The following is a 14,822-nucleotide window of genomic DNA, read 5'->3' as shown; positions in this document are numbered from 1 at the left end:
TCCGGGGTGTGCATGTCTGTTGGAACAGGAGTATCAGTACCCCTGGGAATGTCTATCATAATTTCAAAAGTTGCTAACCAGTGAATTGTTGCAAAATGAGAAGAAACTGAAGTAAGATATTCCGCATGTGGAGAAGGAAATCGAAAGAAGTAGCCCATCACTATCATGGACTCCTAAGGCTAGTAATGGCCTGAGAGGTTTTCTAGTGGGATCCCAGCACAGGACAGGAATCCTCAGGCAAGCCAGACAAATTCCTGTTCAATCTTGGACTCCAAACTTCCAATAAGGGAGCCCGTCACGGCTTAAGTATACAGGTAGTCCTCAACAAACGTCTCGGTTAACAACAGAAATTTGGGGCCACCACAATGGAGCCCCAAATTTCTGTTGTTAACTGAGACGTTTGTTGAGTGAGTTTTGCCCCATTTTATGACCTTTCTTGTCACAGCTGTTAAGTGAATCACTGCAGCTCTTAAGTTACTGTAGTAACACGGTTGTGAAGTGAATCGGGCATCCCCGTTGACTTTGCTTGTCAGAAGGTCGCAAAAGGGGATCGCACGACCCCAGGACACCGCAGCCGTCATAAATATGAATTGCCAGGCATCTGAATTTTAATCATGTGATCATGGGGATGCTGCAACGGTCGTGATTGTGAAAAAAGGGTCATGAATCACATTAATAAGGGAGAATATTTGTAGCTCAGGGTTGACTTGAAGGGTCTTTGGTGCTCTCTGAGCTTGCTTGTTTTCTTGGCAGACGTTTCATTACCCCAAACAGATAACATCATCGGTGCTAGTCCTGGCACTGATGATGTTATCTAGTTTGGGTACTGGTGATGTTACCTAGTTGGGGTAATGAAACGTCTGCAAGAAAACAAGCAAGCCCCCCCTCATAAATCACCTTTTTCAGTGCCCTTGTAACTTTGAAGGGTTACTAAACGAACATGTTGTAACTCAAGGACTCCCTGCACCAAAGGAGGCGGGAATTAGACAGCCCGACAATATCTCCCTCGCTTGGACTTCCTGGATCCCCTCCCAAGTCTGCTGGAGATGCACCCTTCTCCAAAACTCTGGGTAGAGCTGCAGGAATCAAAAAACAGCTCTTATTAGCTTAGAGCGGGACTGAGCATGCGCGTGAGAGCTTCTTGACAGCCGTCACCTTTTGCAGGAAAGGGGCAGAATGCGGGGTGGGGGGCGGAGTGGTGGCGGCCGCCGAAGACATTTAAAAGAAGGAGGAGGGGGAGACTTGAACGTTGACACTCTAGGAAGAAGCGCTCGCTCGCCCGTGGTCCGAGGGCTCCCGAAGGCGGGGAGCAGGGAGTGAACGGGAGCTTCGCTCCCCCAGATCGAAACCGGAAGGGAAGAAGAGCACACCTCCCGGGGAGGCTTTTCCTGCTCCCCCCCCTTTTCCCGGGAAGGAGGAGGCGGGGAGGGAGGGGGCGACCGGAGAGGCTCCTGGGCAGAGGCGGCCGGGTAGGAGAGGAGGGAGCCGCCGCGAGGAAGGAAGCCCGGCAGCCGCTCTGCCCCCGGAGATGGCTGGCTGGCTGCGGGAGTGCCGGGCGGAAAGTGGCGCCCAGACGGGAGCCCTGGTCGAGGGCTGCTTCTTGCTCAGCCGAACCCGGGAGGAGCGGAGGCGGCGGCAGGTGAAGAGGGGGGAGGATCCTCTGCTGGGAGGAAAAATCCCAAGGGGATCTGGTTTCCTTTAACTGCCTTGTCCTTCTGGGTGGATCTCCTCCTGGGAGGAAGGATCCCCTGGGGACATGGTTTCCTTTAACTGCCTTGTCCTTCTGGGTGGATCTCCTCCTGGGAGGAAGGATCCCCTGGGGACATGGTTTCCTTTAACTGCCTTGTCCTTGTGGGAAGATCCCCTCCTGGGAGGAAGGATCCCAAGGGAATCTGGTTTCCTTTAACTGCCTTCTCCTTCCGGGAGGACCCTTTCTGGGAGGAAGGATCCCAAGGGGATCTGGTTTCCTTTAACTGCCTTGTCCTTCTGGGAGGATCTCCTCCTGGGAGGAAGGATCCTCTGGAGACATGGTTTCCTTTAACTGCCTTGTCGTTCAGGGAGGATCCCCTCCTGGGAGGAAGGATCCCAAGGGGATCTGGTTTCCTTTAACTGGCTTGTCCTTCTGGAAGGATCCCCTCCTGGGAGGAAGGATCCCCTGGGGACATGGTTTCCTTTAACTGCCTTGTCCTTGTGGGAAGATCCCCTCCTGGGAGGAAGGATCCCAAGGGAATCTGGTTTCCTTTAACTGCCTTCTCCTTCCGGGAGGACCCTTCCTGGGAGGAAGGATCCCAAGGGGATCTGGTTTCCTTTAACTGCCTTGTCCTTCTGGGAGGATCTCCTCCTGGGAGGAAGGATCCCCTGGGGACATGGTTTCCTTTAACTGCCTTGTCCTTGTGGGAGGATCCCCTCCTGGGAGGAAGGATCCCAAGTTTCCTTTAACTGCCTTCTCCTTCTGGGAGGACCCTTCCTGGGAGGAAGGATCCCAAGGGGATCTGGTTTCCTTTAACTGCCTTGTCCTTCTGGAAGGATCCCCTCCTGGGACGAAGGATCCCCTGGGGACATGGTTTCCTTTAACTGCCTTGTCCTTCTGGGTGATCTCCTCCTGGGAGGAAGGATCCCAAAGGGATCTGGTTTTCTTTAACTGCCTTGTCCTTCTGAGAGGATCCCCTCCTGGGAGGAAGGGCCGCTTTGCCTCGCCCTGCTCAAGTGTATTAATAGAGGAGAGACCTTTTGGTCCCAGACTTCTGGTTCCCCATCCAGGTTATTCCACAGGAGGAAAAGGGACTCCCGAGGAAATTTGCGTCTCCAATTATGGATATAACCCGGTCCAGCTTTGGAGGCACAAATGCAGATCAGATCATGACAGTTGAAGAGACTTTGGTTTCCCTCTCCTTTCGGTCCCAGAGTGGGGTTTCCCCCTCCAGATTATTCTACAGGTGGAGAATCCCAAAGGCGCTTTTTTCAGGAGGCAACTGGACTTCCTTGTTTTTTCTTTGAAGACGTTTCGCTTTCTCGTCCAAGAAGCTTCCTCAGCTCTGACTGGATGGTGGGGAAGGGAAGGGTTTATACTCCTTGCAGACAGCTGGTCATTTGCATTCATTTAGAGAGTCGTTGAGGCCACTGGGAGGTTTACCTGTTTCCTCAGCGTCACCTGGATAGTGCAAATGTGTGTGGAGCCCCTTGGCTGCAGGATGCTTTTTCTGCCCTGTGGGTCTTGTCACTGTTGAAGACAGGTGCAGGCTATTAGAGATGAGTTTCTGTTATCTGTGTCTCAAAGTGAAGCGCAAATGGTTCCCGTAGTCTGCAGGGATTTTCTGGAAATGCGTTCATACTCCCCCACCATTTGAAAGTGTTCATCCCAAAGTGCATAGCTGAATGTCTATGGCAGTGATGGCGAACCTTTTAGAGACCGAGCGCCCCAAAACTGGCTCCGTCCCAGCTCCATCCCCTGTCCCGCCCCTACCCCGCCTGCTCTCAAGGCCACTCACCGCCTCCAGGGCCTGCCGCAGATCAGCCAGGCAGCCCAGCAGCGCCACGGCGGCCACGCCCTCTGCCCGCGCCCCGCAGCATCAACTATGCGGGATGGGGCGTGAGGGCAGAGTCTTGTCTACACTGCCTGGCTGCCATGTCCTTGGCTACGCTGCTCCGCGTGGGCCATGCTCAGGGGCGACTCTCCTCCAGGGGGGCTGCTGGTGAGGAGGGGTGTGTGGGGGAGGCGAGGCTTGGGCAACGGCACGTGTGCCCACAGAGAGGGCTCCGAGTGCCGCCTCTGGCACGCGTGCTATAGGTTCGCCACCACTAGTCTATGGAGATTCTCAGTCATCCAGGTCAAGTTTGTCCCAACCATGACCTGGATGACTGAGAATCACAGACAATAATCCCAAAGGATCCCAAGGCAACTTGCGTCTCCATCAAGGGATATAAGATGGTCCAGCTTTGGAGGCAGAGAAGAATCCCCTGGTTCCAATGTTCAGTTGTTTTAACTTTTTTTCTTCTTGTCATCCTGGCTGTTATTTCAGATGCAGGAGCCTTTGAAGCCAGTGGTCTTGGAAATGTCTGAAGTGAGAGATCTCTCCAGTCCATCTATGCAGCAGCCATGGGGAAGCATCTCTGAGGAGGAAGAGCAAAATCCTCTTTGTGGTAGATCAGCCACAGCCCAGGTAGAGAAATTTCATCAGAGCTGGGAAACATTTGAGGATCTGGTTTTTCATGGGACTGAATGCGGATCGTGATGAGAATGTCAACTGTTGATATCAGGACCCATTTGCTTGGTCCATGCTTTCAAGTTGTTTGTTTGCAGGTAACATTTTGAGAGATTGAATTCATTTGTGGAATCAGCTGAGCATTTAAGGTTCTTACGAATGCAACAGGTTGCAGTATTTTATCTAAGATGAGTGTTGTTTTATTTTTATTATATTTATATATATCACGTTTAGAGACCATCCATATCAATGAGCGATTCTGCACAGAGCTTTATCAACTTAGGGATCTGCAAGAAGAGGAATTGGCTCCTTTGTTTGTTTAATTTATAAACACATTTAGTAGGCATAACCCATAAAAATAACCAAATGTTAAATTATAGCAAAAAGGGGAGCATTGCCATTCAATTCTAATCAGATTAAAAATCAGATATATTGGCTTTGGGTTACCGCATCGAAGAAGCAGTTATAAGAGGAAGAATTTAGGAAAGGAAATGGCAGTTTTCATACAAAAGGAGATAAAAACACAGGTGCTTAGACCTCTTTCTCTGCGAGGAATTGTGCCAGGAATTAATTCCAACCAGGCACGTGGAACGAGGGGGGAGCGCCTCCTCATATCATTTAGGGCTCCATTTTGATCTAAAGCAGTGGTTCTCAACCCTTTTAATGCCGCGACCCCAACCGGTCGTAAGTCGAGGACTAAACCGGTTGTAAGTCGAGGACTAAACCAGTCGTAAGTCGAGGACTACCCAACCGGTCGTAAGTTGAGGACTTTCCCTGCCCGGGAGTGCCGCGCATGCGTGGTTCCGCCTCCTGCGCCGGCTGAGGTGTAGCTGGCAAGCGGCAGAGATGGAGCAGGCCGACCACCAGCTGGCCCAGCCCAAGGGAGGTAAGGCACCCGCCGGAAAAGGGGGGGGAAAATGGCGGACAAAAAAAATGGCGGACAGCCTTGCTTGGCGACCCCCATGAAATGGTCGATTGACCCCAAATGGGGTCCCGACCCACAGGTTGAGAACCACTGATCTAAAGAAAGTCTCTCCGGGATGGTTATGTTGTTACTTCAACGGGCATGCTTTGTGCACTTGGGAATGCTTCCAAAGTGAATCTAAATCTAATCTAAAACCAGGTAGTACGTCGTGTGAGAAAAGGAGCGTTTCCTCTCTTGGAAAACTCACCTTTGGGGGTATTGGAAATCTAGAAGGAGACTTTCTGGGACTTCTGCTGAGGAACATATCCTTTGACTTTCAGGGTTTGGTATCCTTTGAGGAGGTGGCTGTGTATTTTACAGAGGAAGAGTGGGCGCTGCTGGATCCCAGCCAGAGAGCCTTACACGGGGAAGTCATGCTGGAGAATGCTAGGAATGTAGCCGCTCTGGGTAAGGACCTGTTTTGCTCTGGGTTCGGCTAATTGTGGAAAGTCTCTTGTTGTCATAAGTGCTCAGAGAGCACCAGGACCCCTCATTTCAACCCTGAGCTACAAATATTCTCCTCCATTGGAAGCACCTTCAAGTAAGGAGAAGGACATTCTAGGTCTAGGACAGTGGTGGCGAACCTATGGCACGGGTGCCAGAGGCGGCACTCAGAGCTCTCTCTGTGGGCATGCGCGCCGTCACCCCAGTCCTAGGCCTTCAGCTGGGTTTTATAAAACCTTTTCGCTGTAGGCCTCCGCCGTCAAGTGCAAAAAAAAAAAAAAGGTTAATCAGTCAATTTCAACTTCTCGCGGGAAAAAAAAAGATCTTGCAAAGTTGGAATTGATTGATTGAACTTCTTAGTCCCACCCAGTCTGCTGTTACCACTGCAGCCACGCCCATCCAATGGGCCACACCCACCCAATGGGCCACACCCACCCGGCACCGGACGATGCATAAGTGGGTTTTGGGTTGCAGTTTGGGCACTCAGTCTCTAAAAGGTTCGCCATCACTGGTCTAGAATATTTCTAAGACCAAAATAAACATATGGAGAAGTTGATACTGTAGATGCTGCATAGGATCTCTTTTCATCTAAGTGTTTGAGGATATTCTTTAAGTGAAGATGTCTGGTTTGATTCGAGGGCAGATAATCTAAACAGCTTCAGGGGAGGGAGATACTGCCCTGAATATCTCTGACATCTGTTCCTTACAAGCACCCAATTCCTTAGGCTGTTTAAAACCAGTGGCAGTTCTCAAACTGGCATGTTTAGCCAAAGGGCCCTGGTTTGACTCTGAGTAAATCATTTGTAAACTCCATGTAAAGCTGAGAACAGGTTACATTGTTTTCCCTCAGACTTTAGCCCAAGGTAGGTCTGGAGCAGGGGTCTTCAAACCTGGCCCTTTTATTAAGGTGACCAACTTTTTTACAATGAAAAGGAGGACACAAATAAATTGAAGAAAAAAATATCGTAAATAAAAGAACCATTTTATTCATTGCAACAATAATACAGACAACTTACATGTGCAAAGTTTGTCAGCCGGGTGTTTTGGCGCGCTCAGCAGAAATTCCTATTGGCTTTCAAAAGCCAATAGTGGGAATAGCACAGCTCATGCAAAAGTTGAAAAAAAAACCATCAAAAAAAGGTGCCGGAACGCCGTTCTGAGCGTTCTATGAGGGGGAAAAAAAGCCCTGCAGATTAGTCTTCAAATATCGAAAAGGAGGACATGTAGGAGGACATTTTTCAAGGGAGGACAGAACTTACAAAAGGAGGACTGTCCTCCCTAAAGGAGGACGGTTGGTCACCTTACTTTTATGACTGGTGGACTTCAACTCCCAGAATTCCTCAGCCAGGCACACTGGCTGAGGAATTCTGGGAGTTGAAGTCCACCAGTCATAAAAGGGCCAAGTTTGAAGACCCCTGGTCTGGAGGCTACTGTTAAAGAAGATGCTATCTGGAATCCTGGGATGATTTCAAGAATACAAGGTTCACTTAATCCAGTTAGTACATTAAAAAGTCATGCAGCCACTGCCCAAGCAAAGCAAATTCATATGTTAAACATTTCTCAATTGATATCATACACATCTGCAGTTTAGCTTTTCAGAATTCTTACTATGTTTAGAGCTTTGTTTGATCGGTATATATTCTTTGTTTCAATTCCTCTCTTTTGACATATCACTATCACTCTTCTACCAATCTTGAAAATTCTTCTTCCCTAATTCTCTCCTTTCAGTTTCATTCTCCCAAATTTCATTTGTTCTTAATTAAATTCCCACTGCTGAAGCTAACTGCTGCCAGTTATAATTGGCTGAAATTCTACAAAGGGGCAAGAACAGCCTAGTAAAGTAATTTTGCCAAAAGGCAGAGGAATTAAAGTTGTACCAATGGTCCAAAAATAGATAGACTAATAACTTTATTGTCACTTTGAATGGATGCTAATCGGCATACATTAAAATGAAATTTCATTGCATACAGCTCTCAAAGGATCACCACCTCAAATATACACTAAATAAATGTGACAATAATAATAATAATAATAATAATAATAATAATTTATTTATTTATTTATATTTAAACTTCTATGCCGCCCTTCTCCCCAGAGGGACTCAGGGCGGCTCACAGCATGTTAAAAAACAACACAAAAAAACATTTCCCCTATAAAACCAATTAAAAAGCAAATATATTAATAGCTGTGTCATATTTAAAATCTTTGAAAATTTTTAAAAATTATTCCCTATTTAAAATTCANTGCCATGGAGCGCTTTAAAGGTGGTAACTAACACCTTAAAGCGTACCCGGAAGGCCACTGGTAGCCAGTGCAGCTCGCGCAGCAGCGGCGTTACGTGGGAGCGACGTGTCGCTCCCAACACCGCCCGCGCGGCCGCATTCTGGACCAGCTGAAGCCTCCGGATGCTCCTCATAGGGAGCCCCATGTAAAGAGCATTACAATAATAATAGTAAAGTTGGAAGGGACCTTGGAGGTCATCTAGTCCAACCCCCTGCTCAGGCAGGAAACCCTATACCATTTCGGACAAATGGGTGTGCAGTCTCTTCTTAAAAACTTCCAGTGTTGGAGCATTCACCGCTTCTGGAGGCAGGTTGTTCCACTGGTTAATTATTCTAACTGTCAGGAAGTTTCTCCTTAGTTCTAGGTTGCTTCTCTCCTTGATTAGTTTCCATCCATTGCTTCTTGTCCTGCCTTCAGGCGCTTTGGAGAATAGCTTGACTCCCTCTTCTTTGTGGCAGCCCCTGAGATATCATGTCCCCCCTCGTCCTTCTCTTCATTAAACTAGACATACCCAATTCCAGCAGCCGTTCCTTATATGCTTTAGCCTCCAGTCCCCTACATAAATAAATAAATACAGACTTATGCATATGCCCACATATATGATACAGAGCAACAACACAGTCTAGTTCGGGGTATGTATACATGTGCACGGTGAGAAAAATGAATCTTGCAAGTTTATCAGATGGATGCCATGGGGAACAAAGCTATTACAGAATCGTGTAGTCCTGCTAGAAACAATTAATCAATTTGAAGCAAGCGGAAATCGCCCCAATATATTTTGTTTCCAAATCACATTTCTGATTCTCATTTTAGATTGTTAAATTGATCATAAATGAAAAAAGAATCACTAACAGCAAGGAGGGACACTATGAAGGTAATAGGTGAATATATCAAAGCAAATGAGAAGGATTTAATGCATGAGATTCTCAAACGAATTGAAAACTAAAATGTAATGAATAGAGGTTAAACCAATAGAAAAGGGAAAAAAGGATTAATATTTTAAAGATTGAGAAGATATCAATCCCGCTTTCATTTTTACAGCAATAATATGAATTAGACAATAGGAACTCAAAACAGCAAGCTTCTTACCATAATCAACATATTGAACTGGATCCAGAGGCAAAAGGATAAGCAATGCAGCTCACACAACAGTGGTGTCATATGTGCCACTTTAGGGACCCGAGAACTGTGCACGTAACTGTATTCTCCACCAGCTGTATCTTCTGAATAACCTTCAAAGGTAGCCAAATGTAGTATGCATTGCAATAATCCAACCAAGAGATGTCTAGTGCACGAGTGGTTGTGCGCAGGGCTTCATGATCCATAGTAAACATGCGACTGGAACACAACAAGAAGTTGCGTGAAGGCCCTCCTAGTCACAACTGCCATCTGTTCTTTGAGCAGAAGTCATGAGGCCAGGAGAACTCCCAGAGTACACGCCAGGTCTGTCTGCGGGAGTGCAAATCTATCCAGAAGTAAAGACGATAAACAACTGGATCCTGAGATCCCTAGCACCTATAAGCCCCTCCATCTTGCCAGGGATCTACTGAAGCCTGTTGTCCCTCATCCAGACTCTTACAGTTTTCTTATTTTTTTCATTTTGTTCTCAATTCCCCCTTGCTGTTGATGATTCAGTCTTTCGCACCAAAGAGCAGAGAATTTTTCCGCAAGGATAATGAACAAAAATTCCTCATGAAATTAAAAGTGGGGAAGGACATAATGTCTCGGCCAGAACTGTCAGTAAAATGAAAGTCTGGTTTCTTCTCTAGCCATTATGAAACCAGCAGAATCTTGGATAAGCAGAAATAAAAGTCATTCTTGTTTAGCTGACCGGTTGCTTAGTGACCATTTGAGGTTACAATGGACCTCCCAAGAGCTAATTGTGGCCTGTTTTTGAAGTTCCAATGGCCGCCTACCCCCAAGACGCAGTCACTTGATTGTATTTACAGCCATTGGCAGCATCCCACAGTCACATGACTATAACATATTGTATTTTTTGCTGGTTTCAGAGGTTTACTTCTGATTCTTGGCCATAAATGCCCGTAGGAGCAAACAGATTTGCTTAACGATTGTTTAAACAAAAGCTGCAAAACACGTCATAATATCAGGCACATTCACACAGTGATCCCCTTAATGACCACCCCAAGCTATGATATTAATTCCAGGCTCAATTACAGTCATAAGTCAAGGATTACCTGTGAGAGGTGCACTATTTTTCTGTCATGTACTTAAATGATTTAACTTTTATTTTTCATTTTCTTCAAATCAGCTTACGGGCTGGAGCGTGAGAACTACAAGGAGCAAATGATCAAGTCTGAAGAAGAGACGCTTGTTAATCCAGAACCATCACGAGGGATTAAGAAAAGCCGTAAAGCGAGTGGAGAGAAGGAATCTCCCGGATACAATGAAGTCCTTTATCTCCCAACCCAAGAAGTTCACCATCAAGAAGAAGAGGGGAAATATCTCATATGTGGCACAGGAGACAAATATTTCACTAAATATTCTACAACCGAGACCGAAGAGCAACAGTATGAATATCAAGAGGATAGACAAAGTATCAGTTCTACCTCCTGCCTTGCTTTACATTGCCCATCGTACGCCCAAGAGACACCCTGTGCATTTATAAATTGTGGGGAAGATTTCAGTTTCAGCCAGCATATAATTTCTCATCCAGAGGGGAAACCATCTGAGCATCGAATGGATTTCAGTAAGAAACAGCTACTTATTTTACCTCCAAAGGAGAAACCCTATAAATGCCTTCAGTGTGGAAAGACGTTCGCTCAGAGAGGTAACCTTACCATACACGAAAGAATCCACACGGGGGAGAAACCGTATAAATGTCTGGACTGTGGGAAGACTTTCGCTGAGAGAACTAACCTTGTCACCCACAAAAGGATCCATACCGGGGAGAAGCCATATATATGCCTGCTGTGTGGAAGGCGATTCAATCAGAGCGGTCACCTTACGAGACATCACCGAACCCACACAGGGGAGAAACCGTATACGTGCTTGCAGTGTGGGAAGAAGTTCAGTGGACGTTCCACTCTTGTGAAGCACGAAAGAAGCCACACGGAGGAGAAACCGTATATGTGTACGGAGTGCGGGAAGAGCTTCCATGACCTCGGCGTCCTGGATTACCACAAAAAGATCCACACGGGAGAAAAACCGTTTCAGTGCGCGGAGTGTGGAAAGAGCTTCAGGCGAAACGGTCACCTCGCGAAACATAGAAGAATTCACACGGGGGAGAAACCGTACCACTGTTCGGAGTGTGGGAAGAACTTCCATCTGAAAAGCAGCCTTTTGCAACATAAAACCATCCACACGGGGGAAAGGCCCTACCGGTGCTCCGAATGCGGGAAAGGCTTCAGTCAGAACAGCACTCTTTTCCAACACAAAGCCATTCACACGGGCGAGAAACCTTATAAGTGCTTGGAGTGTGGGAAAAGCTTCAGTCAGAACTATAAACTCTTGCAACATAAAAGGATTCACACGGGAGAGAAACCATACACGTGCAAGGAATGTGGGAAGAGTTTCAGCTGTAGCAGTGATTTCAGTTGCCATAAAAAGATTCACACGGGGGAAAAACCCCATAAATGTCTAGAGTGCGGGAAGGGTTTTCATAAAAGAAGTTGTCTTACATCTCACAAAAGGAAGCACACAGGAGAGAAGCCCTATCAATGCACGGAGTGTGGGAAGAGATTTTCTTATAACTTTGTCCTCCGATATCACCAACAAACCCACACTGGGGAGAAGCCATATAAATGCTTGAAGTGTGGAAAGGCGTTCAGTCGATGTTCAAATCTTAAAATCCATATAAGAATACACACGGGGGAAAAACCCTATACCTGCCCGGAGTGCGGAAAGAGCTTCCGTAAGGACAGCGACTTTATTCGTCATAAAAGGATCCACACGGGAGAAAAACCCTACAAATGTTTGGACTGCGGGAAGGGCTTCACTCAGAACGCGAACCTTATCAAACACAAAAGGATTCACACGGGAGAGAAGCCGTACAAATGCGCGGCGTGTGAAAAAAGCTTCAGCCAGAAAAATCACCTTTCTCAACATGAGCAGACCCACAAAAAAGAAAAATCATAACTTGGGAGCTTTATCTTAAAAGGTTTTCTTCTCAAAAAAAGGGACCTTTGCGGGGAAACAGTAGAAATATGTAATCTGTGGAATAATGTTCAGTTGGAAGAGTAGCCTTGTCAGGCCTAAAGAATGGGAGAAACATACAAATGCCTAGTGTAGGAAGAGTTTCAGAAAGGATTTCACTCTTATTTTCCAGAAGAATTTTTTTTGGGGGGTGGGGTGGGGGAGGAATGTCTGGAGAGCGGGGAAACTTCCAGGACCATTACTGGAATAGAATTTGCAAAGAAAATTGTGTTAAATCAGGGGCCTGCAACTTTGGCAACTTTAAGACTTGTGGACTTCAACTCCCAGAATTCCCCAGCCAGCACATGCTGGCTGGGGAATTCTGGGAGTTGAAGTCCACAAGTCTTAAAGTTGCCCAGGTTAGAGGCCTCTGGATTAAATGGAATATTTGAAAGAGCCCCAAAATAGGAATGCTGTCAAAATAACATGGAATTGCATTGATGGTCTCGGGAATGTTTAGACTGAATGATCTAAAGTTGGTAAGGGATACTCAGAAAAGGGGCTAATGAAAGAAAATGATCTATTGGAATATTGCTCTGTGAATTTGGCCCAAAGTAGGAAAAATCAGAAATGCTTTTTAGCCTATAGTTCCGTGGTGGCAAACCTATGGCATGCGTGCCACAGGTGGCACGCAGAGCCCTTTCTGTAGGCACGCACGCCGTCGCCCCAGTCCTAGGCCTTCAGCTGGGTTTTATAAAACCTTTTTGTTTTAGGCCTCCACCGCGGTGTGCAAAAAAAAAGAAGGTTCAATCAATCAATCAATTTCAACTTCTCGCGGGGAAAAAAAAGATCTCGCAAAGTTGGAATTGATTGATTGAACTTTTTAGTCCTACACTAGTGGTGGCGAACCTATGACACGGGTGCCAGAGGCGGCACTCAGAGCCCTCTCTGTGGGCACGCGCACCGTTGCCCCAGTCCTATGCCTTCAGTTGGGTTTTATAAAACCTTTTCACTTTAGGCCTCTGTTGCCGTGTACAAAAAAAAAAAGGTTCAATCAATCAGTCAATTTCAAGTTCTCATGGGAAAAAAAAAGATCTTGCAAAGTTGGAATTGATTGATTGAACTTTTTAATCCCACCCAGTCTGCTGTTACCACCGCAGCCACGCCCACCCAATGGGCCACACCCACCCGGCACCCGACGATGCATAAGTAGGTTTTGGGTTGCAGTTTGGGCACTCGGTCTCTAAAATGTTCGCCATCACTGTCCTACACAGTCTGCCATTACCACCGAAGCCACGCCGACCCAACAGGCCACACCCACTCAATGGGCCACGCCCACCCGGCACCCGATGATACATAAGTGGGTTTTGGGTTGCAGTTTGGGCACTCGGTCTCTAAAAGGTTCGCCATTACTGTTATAGTTGTATCTAGCAGTTCCTGGTTTGCAGAATCCTTGGCGCTCTCTGAACTTGGTTGTTTTCTTGCAGATGTTTCATTGCCAAACTGCACTGATGATGTCACCTAATTTGGTAATGAAACCTCTGCAAGAAAAGAACCAAGTTCAGAGAGCACTAAGGACTCCTTCATTTCAAACCTGAGCTACAAATATTCTCTTGTATTACTTCCTGGTGCCTATTTCTTTTGCCCCTGAATTTTTGATACGTAACTCCTCAAGACCTAAATGTTTGTTGCGTTTATTTCTCCATTACAATTGTATCTTCAAAGAAAAAAAAAGGAAAATAATGTTCATACAAATAAAGGTATTAAAAATATGACAGACAGTGAAAAAGAGGAACAAATCTCAATATAAATGGTGAAATACAGACAGATAACAGAAGCCTTCAATTACCAGCAGATCAAAAAAGCCAATATTAACAGAGGGATAGAATCAAGATCATGTGAAGGGTTAATGCCACTTTATAACACCTTGGTAAAGCCACACTTGGAATACTGCAATCAGTTTTGGTCGCCACGATATAAAAAAGATGTTGAGACCCTAGAAAGAGTGCAGAAAAGAGCAACAAAAATGATTAGGGGACTGGAGGCTAAAACATATGAAGAACAGTTGCTGGAATTGAGTATATCTAGTTTAATGAAGAGAAGGACGAGGGGGGACATGATAGCAGTGTTCCAATATCTCAGGGGCTGCCACAAAAAAGATGGAGTCAAGCTATTCTCCAGAGCACCTGAAGGCAGGACAAGAAGCAATGGATGGAAACTAATCAAGGAGAGAAGCAACCTAGAACTAAGGAGAAATTTCCTGATAGAACAATTAATCAGTGGAACAACCTGCCTCCAGAAGTTGTGAATGCTCCAACACTGGAAGTTTTTAAGAAGAGATTGGACAACCATTTGTCTGAAATGGTAAACGGTTTCCTGCCTGAGCATGGGGTTGGACTAGAAGACCTCCAAGGTCCCTTCCAACTCTATTATTACTAAATGTCTAATATATTCTATACATTATTAATAAGTTGCAGCAACACTATAGAGATGTCATGTCCAATTTCTAGTTAGGATGTCTCTGTTAAAATATTGTGGATTAGTACAATGTGCAAATCATGGAAAAAGCTTATTTATGGGGCTGTGACATCATATTATTACCCTGACTGCTCTGAGAGCTTAAGGGAAGGTGTGGGGTTGATACCCTCCAGGTAGCCCTGAGATACAGTGGGGGAGGCAGAAGAGGCTCTGAGTATCCCCATCAGACTGAGGTTTTAAAGCCAGCCTTTGATCCCATGATTGCCAAACAGCACTTTTTTGTGGCTTCTACTGGTCCTCCTGCCAAGATGCTAAATTAACCTTGATATAATCACTGTTGCTTTGATGGAGAACGGAGC

The 14,822-nt window shown here is 46.1% G+C and overlaps 1 protein-coding gene across 1 annotated transcript; it reads left to right on the top strand.

The window, feature by feature from the left end:
• The first annotated feature begins 1,528 nt into the window (after nucleotides 1–1,528).
• LOC107286185 (zinc finger protein 345-like) lies at nucleotides 1,529–11,988 on the top strand. The gene is made up of 4 exons (XM_029283866.1): nucleotides 1,529–1,639; nucleotides 4,020–4,140; nucleotides 5,326–5,574; nucleotides 10,163–11,988. Exons 1-4 carry the CDS (start codon nucleotides 1,529–1,531, stop codon nucleotides 11,986–11,988), a joined length of 2,307 nt encoding a protein of 768 aa, XP_029139699.1.
• Nucleotides 11,989–14,822: the final 2,834 nt, after the last annotated feature.

Source organism: Protobothrops mucrosquamatus, unplaced genomic scaffold (genome assembly GCF_001527695.2).
Source record: "Protobothrops mucrosquamatus isolate PMUCROS unplaced genomic scaffold, P.Mucros_1.0 scaffold258, whole genome shotgun sequence".
Taxonomy (NCBI): Eukaryota; Metazoa; Chordata; class Lepidosauria; order Squamata; family Viperidae; genus Protobothrops; species Protobothrops mucrosquamatus.
This window is presented reverse-complemented; position numbering and strand designations above follow the sequence as displayed.